This window comes from Pelecanus crispus, chromosome 7, assembly GCF_030463565.1.
Source record: "Pelecanus crispus isolate bPelCri1 chromosome 7, bPelCri1.pri, whole genome shotgun sequence".
Classification (NCBI taxonomy): Eukaryota; Metazoa; Chordata; class Aves; order Pelecaniformes; family Pelecanidae; genus Pelecanus; species Pelecanus crispus.
This window is the reverse complement of record NC_134649.1, coordinates 2,949,038-2,966,562: the sequence shown is the minus strand read 5'-3', so window position 1 is coordinate 2,966,562 and position 17,525 is coordinate 2,949,038. Positions and strand designations below refer to the sequence as shown.

The following is a 17,525-nucleotide window of genomic DNA, read 5'->3' as shown; positions in this document are numbered from 1 at the left end:
GAGAATACTGTTATGGTCAACTAAGGGACATTACATTATGTTAGCACGGGTACCTAGACGTAGGAAGCTCTTAGAAAGCCTCATAGTCTCAAAGGGGGGAATTGTTGAAGGCTAACTCTGAAACTCAGCTAACATCGTATCAGGCCAAGGTGTTTTTGTGAGCTGGCAAGTAGAGGACGCTTCACCCTAATCAGCAGAACAAACATTCGGTATGCTTTAACCAAGGACATCCCGGAGCAACTACACCGCGAAGGAGAACTGAGAAACTGATAAAAGGGAACATCCTGCCGCAGAAGGCGCCGAAAAACTGGACGATTGCTGAAGCACGGTAACTGGGGGAGGGGTAAAAGTGGCAGGGAGAGATTGAGACCACCGACTCGATTTAGGAGCACAGGGATTTGCCCCCCCGCCCCCCATAAGGAGCATGCGTGCTAATTTACATAGCAAGCGAGGCTAATTAGAATATAGTTGACCAATAGCAGATAGGATGGTAATTACTAACCAATCATCGTAAAAAGGCCAATTACTAACTGTGTCAGTTTTGTGTATAAATAAGGCGCAGAAAGTCTGGTTTGGTGTGCTAGCTTTGTGGAATTACCACCTAGCACCCACCTCTGCACAGAAATGAAATAAAATCGGTCTCTCGACTCAATGTGTGGATTGGATTATTGCACATCGGGTCACGAACTCCCTTTGTGAGACAACAAAAATAATAATTTAATCATTTCTACTTTAGACATGGGTAAGGTATTAGGAATGATATAGCATTTTTGCATAATATATAGGGAATTTTGTTCATAATTTCAGTTTCTATAAAAGCATTAATGACTACTTGATTAAAAGTATTGTTTTACTTTTGCAAACCACAGAAAACTAAAACACATGGAATTCAGAGTGGTTCTTTATACAAAGTATTTACAATATAATTTTTGTTACGGAATTTACTCTGCACTGTCAGCTGAGTCAACCAGTGCGTTAAACGCTTCTTTATTGCTGTGTTTCAAAAATACTGCATACCAAACCTCTGTTTTCAGTAGATATGTCCAGTCATTCGTTTGTGTAGGCTTTTTTTCTGATGGAGAAAACCAAACAATGTACAAGCAGAAAAATAATTCAAACTCTATATGAAAGTTCACAATTCACAAATAAAATTCTTCTTTGTTCAGTCCAAATATTTAAAAGAAAGTAAAAACTTCCTTGCGATAATCTTTTCAGAGAAAAAGAGGCCATACTTTGCCACATAGTAGAATAACTATAGTTGCATAACTTGTGTGGGCAATTACAGCATAGCGCAACGGCAATTATACGGGGTATATATAGTAATTGTGCATCCTATACTTGTCTAATATTCACATGTTCTCTGCAAAAGAGTTCAGCGTTCAGACAGAGGAGTCCTTGCGTTTCCCCACACACGGCTGTCTAAAGAGAACAACCACCTCAGCTGCAACCCAATGTCTTTTTCAGAAGAAAAGTCTGATTTTAGCATGGAAAGACTTGGTACTTCATGAGTTACTGTAAATGCTAGTCATTCAATTTTACTATAGCGCCTTCATCCTGTGGCAAAAAAGAAAGGTTAACATATAATTAAAAATTCTCAAATAACTATATAAATCCCCATTTCTTATATTTTAATTTGTGGCTGAATCAACTCATTGGAGTATAAAACCTGTCCACAGTTGTAAAGACGTTATTAAGTGATGCATTCATATGTCTGCACTGTATATGAAAAAGACCATATCGCTTCAACAGTTTGGGAATCTCAGCAAAAAAATGTGTTTTATGGAATGAGTGGTGAAGAGTATGTGACTGAGAACAGCTTCACAAGATGGAGGTCACTGCCTTTGCACTGAAACCACGGGCGCCGTGTTTGTCACAGGCACCGAATGCAGCAGGAGCTGGCGAGCAGTTCCCACTCCGCGCCTGGAGACACAAACGCCCTTCTGAAGCTACGGCTGGAGCAGCTGCCTGGCAAGGAAGAAAGGCATTTCTAGGCATTGATCTTTTTCTGCTCTCAGGCAAAAGACATAAAGCACAGAAGCGGAAGACCAGTTACAGTGGTCAGTGCTGGAACTGCCAAAGAAACGGATTTTTCACTCTCCCGCCCAGTATGAAGCCACTAACCGCCACCTTAGCACCTAGTCATTCCCCACTACTCTGGTTCTTGGCTCACGTGTGTCTGTGAGAGATTTCATTTACCACTTAAGCAAATTTATGAGTAACTGTAGAGTCTTTTCTTCTAGATGTGTCACATTTCTTGACAGAGCGCTGTACGGTACAAAAACTTACAGTAGCGATGGAAAGGATTCTTGTGTCAGAAAGCAGAAGAGATCTGCAGGCCCTTCTTAATGGATAGCTTCTCAGGGTACAGGCCTTAAAAGAGTGTTCATCTTACTTCTGCTGGATTCAGACCGTGAGAAATTCATCTCCCAAAGAAGCACAAACTTCACCAAACTTGTTTACAGCATCTCAGCAGTAGAGGCAGGATTGTATTGTCACTCTGTTCAGAAAAGTCAAATCCATGTAACTCCTTTTATTTCCCAAATCTTACCATATGATTAGCATAGGGATGTCCCAGTTTTCAGCACTGCACATGTGTAATACCCAGATTGGCTTTGTTGATCCAAACAGGGCCGTCGGGAGTACTCTAACATTCCATTTCCCCCCCTAAGATCTACAACTAAATAACAGGAATCTTTAAATCTGCATGTTCCCTCTTGGAAAGAGAACTGGTGTGGAGGAACAACTGCTACCGGCTGAAGAGACAGGATATATATTGCTGTTAAAGCAGCGTTGCCTGCCCCAGAAGAGACCACCGTCGGACCAGAGGGAGGACGTTCCGGTTGTACGTACCGAAGGGCGCCGCGCGCCGCTGGCCCGTGAGCCAGCCCCGGCTGTGACAGGCTGTAAGGGTTTCGGGCTGGCCGACCAGCGCCGTTCCAGCCGCCCAGGTCCAGCGCAGGACATGGCCGTCCCGCCTGTTGGCCACCGCTTCTCCAGCGGGGTCCCTCCGCTCCCACCGCCCTTGATGGCGAGGTGCAGGCGTCCTCTGGTACTGCGTGGCAGGCTGATTTTTCTAAAAATATCAGCGCTTTATAGACATGCGGAGGCAAGTGGGTGTTAAAGTGAGGCAGCGATCAGTTTAAATCCCAATGCGGCAGCTTTTTTCAGCAGCAAGGTGGGTTTTGGTCTCTGAAATTTTAACCTTATATTGGCGTTGGTGTTTTTCTCCCCAGAATTACCCGCATAAAAGAGGCGCTGTTCTTTCCATGGCGTGGGGCCACAGCCTTGCTCTCTGATAGTTCAGGACCTGCATGTTCAGGGCTTCTATGGCTAACCTTAAAACTGTTAAAGAAGCCGTGGGTTCGTAAAGTACCATCCCCATATACCACACCGATTTTTAAATTTATTTTATAAATCCTACTTAGCCATATGTTCTTGCTTTTGTATGCCAAGACACGACAGCTGCCGGAAACCAAAATTCTCTTGGTTATATTTTCAGGTTCACTAAAATAACGTAATTGCAAAAACCTAGAGAGCCCCGAAATCGTCGTGATGCGAGTCAGAACTTCACAGAAACGTGCACGCATAAATCCATCACCGCATTAACGACCGGCTCCGGCCGCCGCTCCCAGCTGCAGCAGCGTTTTAGCAGCAGCAGCGCGGGCGTTGCATGTTCGCACCCGTTTCACTATTTCTGTTTCACAGTCTTGGAACTGCAACCCTCAGTGTCCATTTTTAATTCCGGCGTTTACTCCGGGCAGAATTCCGCAGCCGTTAGCAGCCCAGCTGAGGCTCCCGTTTGCATCACGAATCCGGCGGCTTCCCCAGCGGGCTACGGCAGGGCTGCGCGCGGCGCTGCGCGGACTGCTGCGCGGACTGAACGCGGCCGCACCGCGCGCTCCTCTCGGCGGGCAGCGCCGCGTACCCTCCTTGCGAGCAGCTCTCATGACTCCCTGAGGGAATTCCCAAAAAGAAACCCCAAACCAACCCCAAAAAACTTTAAGTCATGAAGCTCAGGGGCCGAGCGGCGCCGGTACGCGGGGACACCCCCCCCCCCACCGCGGGTGAGGGCAGAGCGCAGTGCGGGCACGGCTTCGGCGCGGCTTCACCTCCCGCAGCGCGCATGCGCCTGCCCACCGCGCTTGCGCGCTGGGCGGGCCGGGGCGGTGGGCGCATGCGCAGTCCCGCAGAAGGGCACATTTTGAGCCCGGGCAGTTCCCCCCCCCGCCCCCCGTCGGGAGCTGCCGGGAGGGAGCTCGGCGCTGCTCCGCCGGGGGAGGCCGGCGCTGGGCGGGAGGGGCGGCGCGGCGCGGCGCGGCTGGGGTCTGGCGGCGGCGCAGGCACCTGCCTGCTGAGGAGCCTGCCCGCGGCGGCACCGGCGGCGAGGGGAGCCCCCGACTCGGCTCCGCCGCAGGAAGTCCCTCGAACCTGGCCGAAGCGGGGCCGGGGCTCCTCCGTCCCTTACCCTCCGCGCCGTCTGGGGGCCGAGATGCCGAAGAAGAAGCCCGGGCCGATCCAGCTCAACCCCGCTCCGGATGGCTCCGCCGTCAACGGGACCAGCTCTGCAGAGTGAGTGCAGCCGGCCGGCGGTGGCCGGGGCTCCGGCGGGGCTGCCCGCGCCCTGCGGCCGCCGGCCCGCGTCCCTGAGGGGCCGGGCGCGGCCGCCCTCCCCTCCCCTGCCCTCCCCTCCCCTCCCCTCCCGCCGCCCGCTCTGCTGCGGGCCGGCCCCGCCGCGCGGAACGGCGAGCGCGCGGAGCCCGGGCGGTGCGGGGGCACCCGCGCTGCTGCCGTCGGTCCTCCTGCCTTACACCGGCCCGGCCTGCTTTCCAGAAAAATCAGAATTATTGATTCCTGGGGCGGGGGGGGGGGGGCATGTCCCCTCGCGGTAGCTGCTAGGAGTCCTCTCAGCGGAGCAAGGGGATGGTGTCTTCGGCAATAAATTAACTTCTGTCAGACATGAAAGGTAAATAAGCCGGGGAAAAAAAAATAGAGGAAAACTTGTATAACTGTCTTCTCGTAGTCCGTCATGCTGTCTGCTGAATTTTTAGATTATATAATTAGCAAGTGCCGAATTACACATTTCCAGTAGCGTATTTGATAAATGTGGCTGTGGGAGAAATCATATTGAACATCCCGGTGGTGTAGAAAAGGCGTTTTGTTTTTCCTGCTCCTTGGCTTGAAGCCAAACTCACGCTAGTTTCAGCAAATCTGGTTTTTTCGGTAATGAGCGTGTAACGCTAGGCATGTCAGCGAGCGCCTTTCGAGAAAACGCTTCCGAGCTCTCCTGTGCGCCGCGCAAACATTACACTGTATAAATGCGCGGAAGGTAGGTCTAAGCTAATCAGGGGTACGCTTGGGGGAGGAATAAAAAAAAAAAAACAACCAACCAACACTGGATTACGTGTTGCCAGTGAAGCCTGTGCTGAGCTTACGGCTCTGGGTGGGCATGGTGGCTTCAGTTACACAGATGCAGTGCCAGCACCCTAAAGTAACGAAGCGTTATAAAAGGCTTTTCTTTGAGGCTACCAGCTCTGTCTTCACTGCTTAAGTTTTAGATTAAGGTGATGGACTAGCTCGGAACTGAGCCTCGAAACAAAGCTGCATCTTGGAAGAGCAGATTCCTGCCCCTGTATGGTCAGTTCGGTCTTCTCTCGGATATGTAAACCGAGCTCCGATATGCTTGTGGACCTCCCTGACCGAGGGTGCGCGAGGCAGAATCGCAGGGAGACGTACGAGTCTCGGGCTTTAAAGCCTTCTGCATGTATCGTTGTTGCCACATTTTCAGACAGGCTCAGATCTCATTTAACCACCCAAACATCTCAGGGGAAAAAAAAAAATCAGCATCTAACAGCTCCAGCTGTGACACTTCTAGCAAACTCTTTTGATGATTAACTGAGACATGAGCTGTTTAAAAACTATTCTTTGGCAGGAGTTACTGATTGCATCTAAGCATTATGATCTGGATGTTATGCAGTTTTTGTTCTGGACTGATGGGGGAAAATATTATTTTTATATTTGCCTGTATAGCACTTTCCAGTTGATTTTCTTCAAGGTAGTTGGGGATATGCTGATTTAGTTTTCAGGGATCCCTATTGCATATTAGTCTTGTTTTATAGAATAAATCTGCGATACCTATCCCTTGCTGGTTTTAGTACCTGAAGTTAATCACCAAACATGCAATATATTGAATATTGTATTTCTCCACTCAAGAAATGCCATTAATTTTATATTGCTTTTACATGTCTGATACTCATTTACTTGTTGGAAACCTTTGGAGACTTATGGGAGTGTTGACTGATGAACCATCCTGCTTCATTTTCTGGTTTGTGTGTTGGGATGTGTGTCTCCTAGACTTCTACTCTGTTAGATGTAAGACCTTATATCCAGCTTTTGCCAGGCTTAGAGATGTGTCAAGTATTTTTAAAAGTAGTAGCTTAGTGAAAGTAAATCCAGCAACCTGTTGTCCTGTAAACAGCCAGAATTAATTAATGGTGGAAATATCCCCTCATCCTGCTAATATTAAATATTCATTGTGAAAGATTTCAAATAGCAAAGAATAGTTGCATCACCATTTGGAAATATTTTTGGAATTAAACTGAAAACGGGGTGGTTTTTTTTTCCTTAATCTGTAAGATTGTTTCTTTTTTTTTCCTTTCCTGCTCTGTTCCCCACCCCTTTGGTTACTGCTTGAAATCAGTAGAGGTGTTTGTCAGCCTGTATACTTGTCAAACATTTCAAGTATGCTATGCATCTGTGGACTACCATATTAACACTTTCTAAAGCTCTGTCCTGGTATAATGGAATTTTGGCCGTGTGAGTCTCCAGTTACTCATTTGCTTCCACCATATAGAAACCTGTAGCTTGGCAAATGATCTTGGATGCTTCCCTGTTTGTTTTCAGAGAAGAGAACCTCTCAAGAGAAGGAATGAAAAGAGCTGAAATTACTTAGCTAAGTAAAATGAAGAGTCAGAGCGAGGTGGTATGGTTGCTGTCTGTAAATGCATGAAGGACCTAAACATCCAGCCGAAAGGAAGTTATTTATGGCGCAAAGGCAACGTTGGCACAAAAGCAAACGGATATAGATTGGCCGTCAGTAGTCGTACGCTGGAATTCAGAAGCTTTCTAGCCGTCAGAGGTGGAAGGTTCTGTAACATTCTGACGGGTATTTGACCCCCAGGATCTCTTGCTAGTTTTAAAATACTGAAGCTTCGTAATTTTAGGAATGAGTACATATGATACTTTGACTTCCTGGCAGAAAGGAAGGGGAAAGGGAGGAAATGAAGAAAGGAGAAGGGACTGGATGATTCAGGATGTCCTGCTTTCCATTCCTGTCTTGTCATCTGTCTTAATCCTTATTTGGTGATAGCAACTCATTGACTGGAGTAAGAAAAAGCTTACAGTGTGAGGTGTCTGGCTTTAAGAAGTAGGCATATGAGGCCTGATTCTCACTTACATTACTTTTTTTTTTTTTTTTTTTTTTGTACCCTGGCAAGGTACAAAAGGTACTGTAAAGGAGAATTAGGGTACTCGCAATTTAAGTATAAGTATACTGAATATTTTAATGAAAATTTCACAATGTTTTTCTCTGACAGCAGTTTTTGTTATTTGTAGCTCATTCCTTGCAGCGACTACTTTATTTGTACAGGATGTTGTGGTTCTCTCTGGGGCCTTCTAAATCCCTAGCTACCCTGCTGGACAATAGAGACAACTTCATAAAAGATTTTCTTACGCTGTGAGCTTCACTTCTGTTTTTGACACTTCCTGCTGAGAAGCAGTTACCCAGAGAGAGCTGAACCTGCGCTGCTGTTCTTGAGCTCCGTGTTGCTTCAGATCATCAGGATGAAACCAAGATGACATTGGCCAGCTGCAGGTTTAATTTCATTCTGGACAGTTGTACCTGTGCAGAGATTTTCCAGAGAAAACAGGGAAAAAGACCCCAAAGAAACGGACCTGAAAGACAATTAGTGAAAGGAGTACTTCTCTCTTGACTGAACGTGCAGGGATAGTTTACAGTCTTAATGGCCAAAAGAAAGAAGAACAAAATCTCCTCTTTCTGTTCCTTTCAAACTTCCGACTCCCTGTCCCTTTGAATATCTGACAGCTGTTACTCAATTTCTAGGTTTCTCTAAATGCAAGCTAGACCCAGAACATGCAGTAGAAGCTCTGCAAAGCAGCAGGAGGGTAGGTTTCAAGATAATGCCACTTTTGTATTACAGTAAGATTTCTGTTCACATGAAAAGAAAGTTACTTCATGTCATTCTTTAATTACATCTTTACAAAAAAAAGTAAGTGGAGGGAAAGGTCATATTTATAATGAGTAAGTTAATTTTCTATAAAATGCCGGTGAAGACAAGGTACAACTGGGTTTTAGCTTGCTGTAGGTAGTCCACTAAATGCCAGATAAGGCACGTATGGTGGCATGCGCAGACCATGCTGAAACACACGTTCCACTGACTTGTCTCAAATAGGATTTTATATTGAGGTACGTATCTTAGGTGTCTGCGTTGGTTGGTTGGTTTTCCCTGGCTGAAAACACAACATTAAACACACACCTACCTGTTCTCACATGGTAGAACAGGATAGGGGCACCTTATTGTTCCTCAGCTTTGGTCTCTGCTAATTTCTTTGACACATTAAGCCTTACTGTGGCTCATCACTGAACACCTGAACAGCTGATGCTATTAATACCTCAGGGGCATGCCAAATTCTTACTGATTTTTAACTGCTTTGGCTTCTTAGAATTGATATTTAATGAGATCCAAATAGATGCTTGATCATTTTTTAAAATTCAAACCAAATATCTGAACATGACTAAGTTACTTAAAGGGCTTTTGGCTGAAATGGTGCAAAATGCAGGAGTTTTATAGTTACAACCTTGTACTATACATTTTTAAAAAATCAGGGTTCTTTTTAATTCATCAAAACCTATTGTCTGTAAGTTAGACTGCATAATGAGTTTTGAAGTGTTCCACTAATCTCAGGAAAGTGCATTAAAATTTATGAGCTAAAATGCCCATGTCCAGAAGTATACATATAGGGGAAAAAAAAAAAAAATTAAACCTGTGCCTTGTGATTCTAAATTGTGTTTAATGAGATAGAATGTCTTGGCATATAATGTAGACTATATTCACAGCCTATTTTAAAAGTGCTTACTTGAGAAAGTGAAATAGTCAGTACAATATATTTTGTCATAGAGCACAGCAATCCAATGAGCCACCAAATGAGCATCGTAATTATTTTTTTAGTTCATTTGTTTGTCGTGAAAGAGGTTACTGCTGCAGTTAAGAATGTGTATTAATGTTTGTCACTGCTTAAAACTTCTAATTACAGAAGAGTCACTTTATGATTACTTTTCCTTCCAGATTACTTTCCAGTTGCATTTGGATGTCTGCAAAGCAACTGCTCTAAAGCCTTACTTTTTACCTTGACTGAGTAAATAAAGACAGCTTCCCTGTCTCCGGTATTATAACTCGAACCTTCCAGAAGTGCCTGGGTCTTCGATTGAATACAAAAATGAAAGCAAATTTTTTTGAGTGCCGCTGCCCTTTTTTGTATTGTATAAGCATTCACGTTGAAAAGGTGGTTGGGATTGAAATGTCTTTTTTTCTTTCATCTGTTTAAAGAATTCCAAAAGATACAAACTGCGTATGTGTGTTAGCAACAACTGGTATCTCCCAAATGGAGCCGAAGCTGTGATCCCTGCTCTGGGAAGAGAGGGCCAAGCAAATCTCAGATGTGACATAGCAAGGTATCATGTGAGGTAGAATGAGCAGCATAGGATTGTATTCTTGGTGAGGAGGACTAAGGACAGTATGAAAGAACACTTCTGTTTTGCGTTTAATTAGATAAAAACATAAAGGAAAGAGTAGAACGTGGAATTTGCGTCTTCCTTAATATACTGTAGAGAACTAGGTCTTTGAGAGGAGTTGAAGATACTGTCTATAGGTCTTTGCCACCTTAGGAACTGTATTTCTTTAAAGGACGTGGCCTGAAAGAAAGTCCAAGGACACCTGTGAGTGAAAGCAGGTCATCAGGCATGGGGCCGTGGTTAGTGGTGGTGCTTACACCCATGATGAGCAGTTCTGGGTTTTCTCTTTTTTTTTTTAAGTCTTAACTATAGCACATCTGTGCCTTAGAACTGTTCAAACCAAAGAGTAATTTCATACAAATGGATGACTGGCAAAATCCAGTCATAGGTTAAGAACTGCAGTATTAATTAGTCAGCTTTTTCTTGTTGCTTCTTGCTGTTTATTCTGTTTAAATTGCATTTAAGGTCATGTGTTTAAGGAGGCCCTCGAACAGCTGGCATGACCTCCGAGTACAGCTGCCTGTATTTGATAGTCAAAGAAGAATTTGGGAATTATGCAAAACTGGTTTGAACTTTATTTTGCAAATTGTAATACAAATTGAATAGTTGCTTACTATTGCATCTCGCAACTTTCATGTTTTTCAGTATCTTTCTGAAGGGAACTTCACTTTGGGCTTTGTAGGAGTAGAAAGGCAGATTGTCTCCTGTCATCTGTAGTGTGGGGTTTTTTTTGTTTTGAGTTGTTTTGTCTTTTAGTTTGCATTGTGCAATGGCCATGCATGAGGGGAGCAGCAGAACCAGTGGGCTGTTCCCCAGTAGACCATGTTCCAAGAGGATTTGTCCTCCATGGAGTAATTTTTTTTTGTCAGTTCTCTTGGCTGTGTCTTTAGATGAAATGGAAGGAAGATTTTCAGAGTTGTTAATGCTTGCTGGGTCACTTCTGCCTCTGTTCTGGGGTGACTTTTTTTTTCTTTGTTTTCAAAACCAAAAAGTCTCTGAGGAGGGGCAGCCCCTCTATGGAATTCCTTTGACTTCAGAGGAGCTTTGTGCGTGTGTGTAGTGTTCTGGAAGATTAGGTCCTGGAATTTTATGACTGTTCTGTCTGGATTGCAGTTGCATTCAATGTGTACATGAAATTACTGCAAACTTGTAAATATTTTTAAGAAAAAAATTTCAGAAACTTTTTTTTTGTCTCTTGCTAATGAAGGATTAACCATGCTTACAAATACGTGTGGTATGAGAGAATGCATTTTAGGCAGGCGATAATAAATGCTAGATAATTCCAAGAAGACTGTGAGCCTTTTGTTATTCACCAAAATCTTCCAAATTTAGATTAAAACGTACTCACTCGTAGCATTCTCTTTAAATGTGTATGAGCTTGTGCATAGTCCGTTGAATTAGAAATAGCTTTTTAATAGTGCTTAAGAAGCTAATAGAACACATGATCTGTTAGAATAGCGGAAAGTAAGAGCCTGCACCACCTTACTAACATTTTATATTATTTCTGGATGCATGTGCTGCTAACATTTACAGCTAAGTAAGCGTACCTAACTAGTACAGAAGCTAACGAGTGGCAAATTGACCTGTGCTGTTCTTACTTGATAGGCAGCTTTTAGTTTACAATTATGGATGTAGGAAAGACTTGAAGATGCTTAATACTGAGGTAACAGTAAATACCAAGTCTTGTTATGTACTTACACTTATGTTTAAGCGCAGTGACAGTAATGGAATCATCCTTTAGTTATTATGATGTTGTATTTGTTCAAAAAACATAGATCTGTTTAGGAGAGTTAAATAAAAACTGGGTGTCAAAATGAATGTTGCTGCATTCAATGAGATGAAGGTGAGGAAAGTGCAGGCTGTACATATGGATATATGGATCCAGGCACTTACCCTTTTCTGTCCCTTAGAGCACCAATTCTGTAGATGCTTACAGAGGGGTGATTTCACATTTAAGCATGCGCAAGATCCTGATCCTGCTGAAGTCCTCTCCTCTCTTTGCTGTGCCCGTGTCTTCCTGATGCTTTTCTTGTATGAACTCTTACAGCGAGTCAGATGTGCATGCCGATGGGACTGAGAACTTACCCACCAAAGCAGCCCAGTTTTCAGAGGGCTGTCCTCTTCTGCTTGCAGCAGCATTGGTGTAGCCACATGGTGAACTTAATCGGGGAAATAATCTGGCTGAAAATTTGCAGGTTTGTTTTTTTAGTTAATTTTTAAATGGGTCTGTTACCTGAATTGGTTACTTAGGAATGAATGGCTAAGGGCAGAATGAGGCAGAGCCACCTCCTTTGGCAGGAGCCCAGGCTTTGCAGGATTAAGTGGCAGTACTCTCAGAGCCTGAGAGATGCTGTTAAGAGATGATGAAATTCAGTAATTACAACAATTTGAGTAGCACATCTTTTAATTGAATAGTCTCAGGTCTGTGTCTCAAGAGGAACAGATTGCCTCTGAGACCTTCTGCTATTATCTAGTAGGCTTTTTAGAAGAAGGCTTTTTTTAAAAAAAAAATTGAAAGGGACTAGGTCAACCCAATATTTAGTTGAATTATTGATTTGGCATAACTACAGTGCTACTGATGTTAATCTGGGCAAACGGTCTTTGCTCTAGCACTGGCTTAAAAAAAAAGTGAAAATTGTGGAGAATTTACATGAGGCAGGAAATACATCAGCTGGTTATTTGGCTATTGACTATTTCAAGGTGTACAGGAGAAACATTCTGAAATGAACTGGGGAAGGGATTTTCTGTTATGTGTGGTAAACCTAGATGTTCCCTTTAAATTATAAAGTTCTAAATTTTCCAGTAGAAAAACTTGCCCCACTCCCCCCACCTTCTTGCCTGTGTTACCCTTTTTACAGCTGCATTTGTTCTCCCATCATTGCCCTGGGGATTGACTGGGCTTTATAAAGTGTACAGATTCTGCTGCCAAAACACAAAAATGTCTCTTTGAGGAAGCAGTGTTAGTTGGCAACATCAGTTTCCAGCTTGCTGAATTTTTGGGGAGTGGGTTCTTTCTTCCAAAGATTTTTTTTTTTAAAGGAAGCAATGGAATTTTTTGTTTTCCTGAAGACTTACTAATGTGTTGCTAGAAATTAGCAATTGGATGATTTCTGATTTGATATATGCTCAATATTACTTAGACAAAATCTTGATTATACTTTGGAACGGAAGTGCAAGGCTTTCTGCCAGTTAGTGCCCACAGGAATTGAACAACTGGGAAAGACTAATTCACTGCTCAGTATCTCTTTGCAAACATCTGTTGAGAAGCCGCTGTCATCCTGAGCCTTGTCTGAACAAGGGGAGAGCGAATTCCAGCAGAACTTCTACCTACTGACAGCGGAGGACATGGTCCATCGTCTCACAGGCATCCAGCAGAAGGAAGTACGCGGTGGTGTCCGTGACTGGGTGACACATGCAAAAGGAATAAGAATGGAAGCAGATGATTTTACTTTACAGTCCGAGAACTAGGACAGAGATATTCCAGCAGTGTGTGATTCTTTGGATGAACCAAGTATATCTCCTTAAAAATCTACTTACGGGTTTTTAAAACAAACCGTTGAAACTTCCTGGCGACTCTTCTTTCTTTCAGCATTTTTTACAACTCAGCATTGTTCTGTGCTTTTCTAGAACTTTTTTCAATGTGGTGGGAAGATGAGTCAGCAGACTTAATGTAGCAAATATAACAATCGCAGAATGCATTTTTTGGGGAAAAAATATTCTGTCTGGATATAGATATGTGTGTTTATATGTGAATATTTCTATATGTATTGGTAGGGTCTATACATATTTTAAGTAAAAATTACTAATTTCTTCCACTAAATGGCTGTACAGGCAAATGTTCTGTGCTTTGCAATCTGGCCATTTCAAATATAGGCAAAAATCTAAACCTTCCGTCCGTAGCTTTCTCTGAACCCAGTTATGGGGGAGTTTGTTTTTTATGTTTTCATCTGCACATTCTGGCAATTTTCTTTCCCCATCCCTGATGCCTTAACTGCAGCTTCTGGTGAAGTTTGTGCTTCTGTGCTCCTCGCTCAGCTCTTGCACAGAAAGCATCTCAACTCTAATCCTGGCTTTTTCATGGGTCTTGTAAACCAATACCGTAACTGCATCTTTTTTATTATTGTAGTGTATCTCAAAGGCTGTGTATCTACCGCATAAGGGAGTCGTGAAGATACTGTTACCAGTACTATAGCACATATTTATCCCTTGTTTTTATCACTAAATTTAACTCGGAGTTCAGAGACATAAAACAATGGAAAAGCAGGGCTTGTATAACAAGCTGACCTGTGTCAGCTGATGATCAGAATTTTATGACTTCTATTTATCCTCTCTGTGTTTTAAATATCTGATAAATAAGTTCCTTCGTCTGTCCATAAGGCAGTGTTGATTGCCCTGTGGTTCTTGTGCTGGTGCGTAGTGCTGGCTAGGAAAAATCAGTGGTAGGTGTGCAGACATTTGTGAAAGGGAGATCGAGAACTTAAGTTTTTTTGGTTCTGGAGAGTCATCTCTTGAATTTCTTAATTTGAGATGGCAAAGTTCCTTTGCGGCAAGCTTTGAATTCAACCAGTAAGTCCTGAGGAAGCCTTTTAATTGCGGGGGGGGCAGGGACCCAAACCCCGAACAAACCACCCGTTGCGTTGTTCAGCCACAGAACCGAAATATGTGCGAGGGGGCCTGGGCCGCGCTGGCAGCTGCCCCCCGGCTGAAGGGCTGCGAGGCCAGGCGGCGGCTGGGAGCAGCTGCACAAAAACCCCCGCAGAAGAGGCACCCAGGGCATGAATCTGCTCTCTGTGCCGCTGCTCGCCTCTGTGGCTTTGTCTCTGCGGTGAACTCGATCTTCAACTCGGACATGGTCCCTGGCACGTTTCGGCTTCTTTAAGAAAAAATAGTCTGAAATGTTTAATGGGATGGTGGTTAGGCTAAAGCAAAAGAGGGAGGAAGCTTACAGCAAAGATTCCTGCCCGACAGCTCAGCCTGTGAGGAGCTTTTGAAGTTAAGTTGGCCCACTGGTGGAGACTCGGCAGGAGACTTGCAGTTGTATTGCATATTTTCGTGTTCGACACACATGCCTTTCAGCTTTCGAAAAATGAGAATTCTTACATTGAACTAGTGTAGCAGGATACTTTTTTGGACAGAACGGTACCTTTCTAATAGTTTTGTTTTACATACCTTTTACTAAGAAATAGATTTTAATCAAATTGTCTGCCGCCTCTTCTTACTTGGCAATTTTTTTCTGGCAGTTATTAAACCTGAAAATATGCCTTGCCATGTCTGTTGCACCATGAAAGTGGAACGGTATTTTCAGATGTTAAAATTCATGCTAGAAATGAGCAGGTGTATGGGGCAATCATACATCACACCTGAAGGTCAGGGTGATTTATGAAGAACCTCTACCATGTTGCAAGAATTGAAAATAAGCAGGAATTGAAAACTAGTGTATTTTCCCAAAACAAGACTCCTTTGCACTTATAGCAAGTTTGGATCTTTTTGAGTTGTTGTTGTTTTAACTGGAAGTTTTATGAGGCTGCACTGGGGTTAGCCCAGACATAGAGCTACCTGTGCAATAAGCTATGAGACTACTGTAATTACTTTTATCTTCCATGTTATTCTGCGAACTGTTCTTGGTTAAAGGAAAAGTTAAATAAAAATTTGTCTTATTGCCCGGGTTTGGCACAGTCATGTGAAATAGTAGTCTGTCTTTTCAAAACTGCAGAATGTCTTCATGTTCCTAGGACTTTATTTCAGCTCCCTGATTGAGGTTGTTCATGGAAATTATGTAGTGAACTGCCTACTTTGTTCTCTAAATTGACAGTTGTGTAGGATTGGGGAAAGCATTACTGTCACCGTTCTGGAAAACAACCCCCAAGCCTGTATCCTCATGTGGCAGTGGATCTGAAAGTGAATGCACTTCTTTATGCTTTCACTCATACTAATTGTTCAGCTTGCAAAACTGATAGTAATAACTTTGAACAACTATTTGACAAATTACTGTTAAAGACTCTGTCAGCCTTTTTTCTCCTCTACCACATTTTTTGTCTTCTCTCTCTAAAGTAGACTGCAGGGTTGAGTACAGCTTTAATGTAGCCTTTAGAGTTGAGCATATGATTAACTTATCACTAATGTGAATTAAAAAGAAAAATTCTCAAGGATTTGGAGTATTATTAGTATGAATTAAGAATAAGGATTTATTTTCTGGTTTTGTTATGACATTATGTACTGGCAGGCTAAAGGCAGCATTTCTCTGCTCGTTACTGGTTCAAGGAGAGCAAGTATGCCCTAAAACATTAACGCATCTCTTCCAGGAATGCTTTCTTCAGTGCTGCGGTGGCTGCCCCCAAAAGCATGAACTGAGAAATCTGTTCTTGCCTTCTGCCTGTCTTTGTGTAGGGGGTGAGAGCACTCTGCAGAATCTGTTATTCCTCCCTGCCCGAGCTGCGCGTGGGAAATGCAGGTTTGCTCAGTATCCCCTAACTCACAAACACGTACCTACGGTGCCCACCTGTGTGCGATATGCACGTTTACAGTGGTTATAAATCGGGGGGGGTTGATGTTTAAAAAGAAAGTTTGTCTGGAAAAACCTGCAACCGGATCTTAAGGGAACAGTGTGATAGGCTCAAAAACCGGCTTGATAGCCGGGTGAAGGGATGGTATTTGTGACATACCTTGTCCGTCCGGGAGTTTGTGGATAAGACCGCGCGCATCTCTGGGAAGCAGAGAACAGAACGTTTAGTCCAGCAGTAACTAGAGGAGTTGCTGCGCACCTACTTTATTTTGTTGTTGTTGCCACCACCCAGTATTCTTTTTTCTAAGCATCCACTTTTGGCCATTGTCAGGAGGTGAGATACTGGCGAAGGTGAGACAATTCTGAAGGTCTTGGATGAGCTTCGGTGCAGGTGAGGTGGCATTGAGTCTGAAAAGCTCCCAGTATGTGATTCTCCTCAGAAAACCTCTCTCACCTCTGCGATATTCCACAAGCTGGCTGCAGAAGGGCTGGTTGTGGGTTCCCCCAGGATGTCCGATTGCAGATGTCTTCTGGCCTCTAAAATGGGCGTTTTGCAGAGTGTGAATGGGCAGCAATAGAGGTGAAGTTTCTCCGCACACATCGGAGGGCTGTTGTTTTGTGGGGAGGAGGGTGTGGTTGTGTGTATCTGGTAGGAGACTGTGCTCTGATTAAGTTCTGTTCTGCTTTCTTTTTAAGCTTTTGAGGTTGCACAAGTGCCGTGTGACTCGGAGGAAGACACTGCCCTGTCAGCATGCTTCCTTAACTACAAAAAGGAAGAAGTAATGTTGACTTAGTAGGAAGGACCCTACCTGATCAAGTGTGGGCAGAGATAATTTCCCCCTCTAGAGCACCTGGTGCTGCACTTGGAGAGGGGGGAAACAAACAACTCCCCCCAAAACTTGCCCTGGGTGTGGTTTGCTTTTAACTTTCCATTTAGTTGACAAGAGAGAGATCTTGTAGTAATTGCTTCTGATCAAGTGCAGTGGTTAAGACAGTACACTTTCTGCAGTGGTTTTGCCTGCTCGCTGTACAGCGTATTTATCCGTTTCTGCTAGCTGAGTAGGAGTGTATTTATTGATAGTCTTCTGTGAAATTACACTGTTTCTTTAACAAATGGAGAAAACAGCACTGACCTCCCTGTGGCTTCATCAGATGATCACATTATGAAAGCTGGATTCTTTCCCTAGTGCAGTATGTTTGGTATGTGCTTGGCTT

General features: G+C 43.7%; 1 protein-coding gene across 1 annotated transcript in view; it reads left to right on the top strand.

Annotated features, from left to right (window-relative positions):
* The first annotated feature begins 4,489 nt into the window (after nucleotides 1–4,489).
* Nucleotides 4,490–17,525, top strand: part of MAP2K1 (mitogen-activated protein kinase kinase 1) — a 40,303-nt gene continuing 27,267 nt past the window's right edge. Inside the window, exon 1 of the mRNA XM_075713703.1 lies at nucleotides 4,490–4,569. Within this exon, the coding sequence (XP_075569818.1) occupies nucleotides 4,490–4,569 (80 nt within the window). The remainder of the gene's footprint in view (nucleotides 4,570–17,525) is intronic.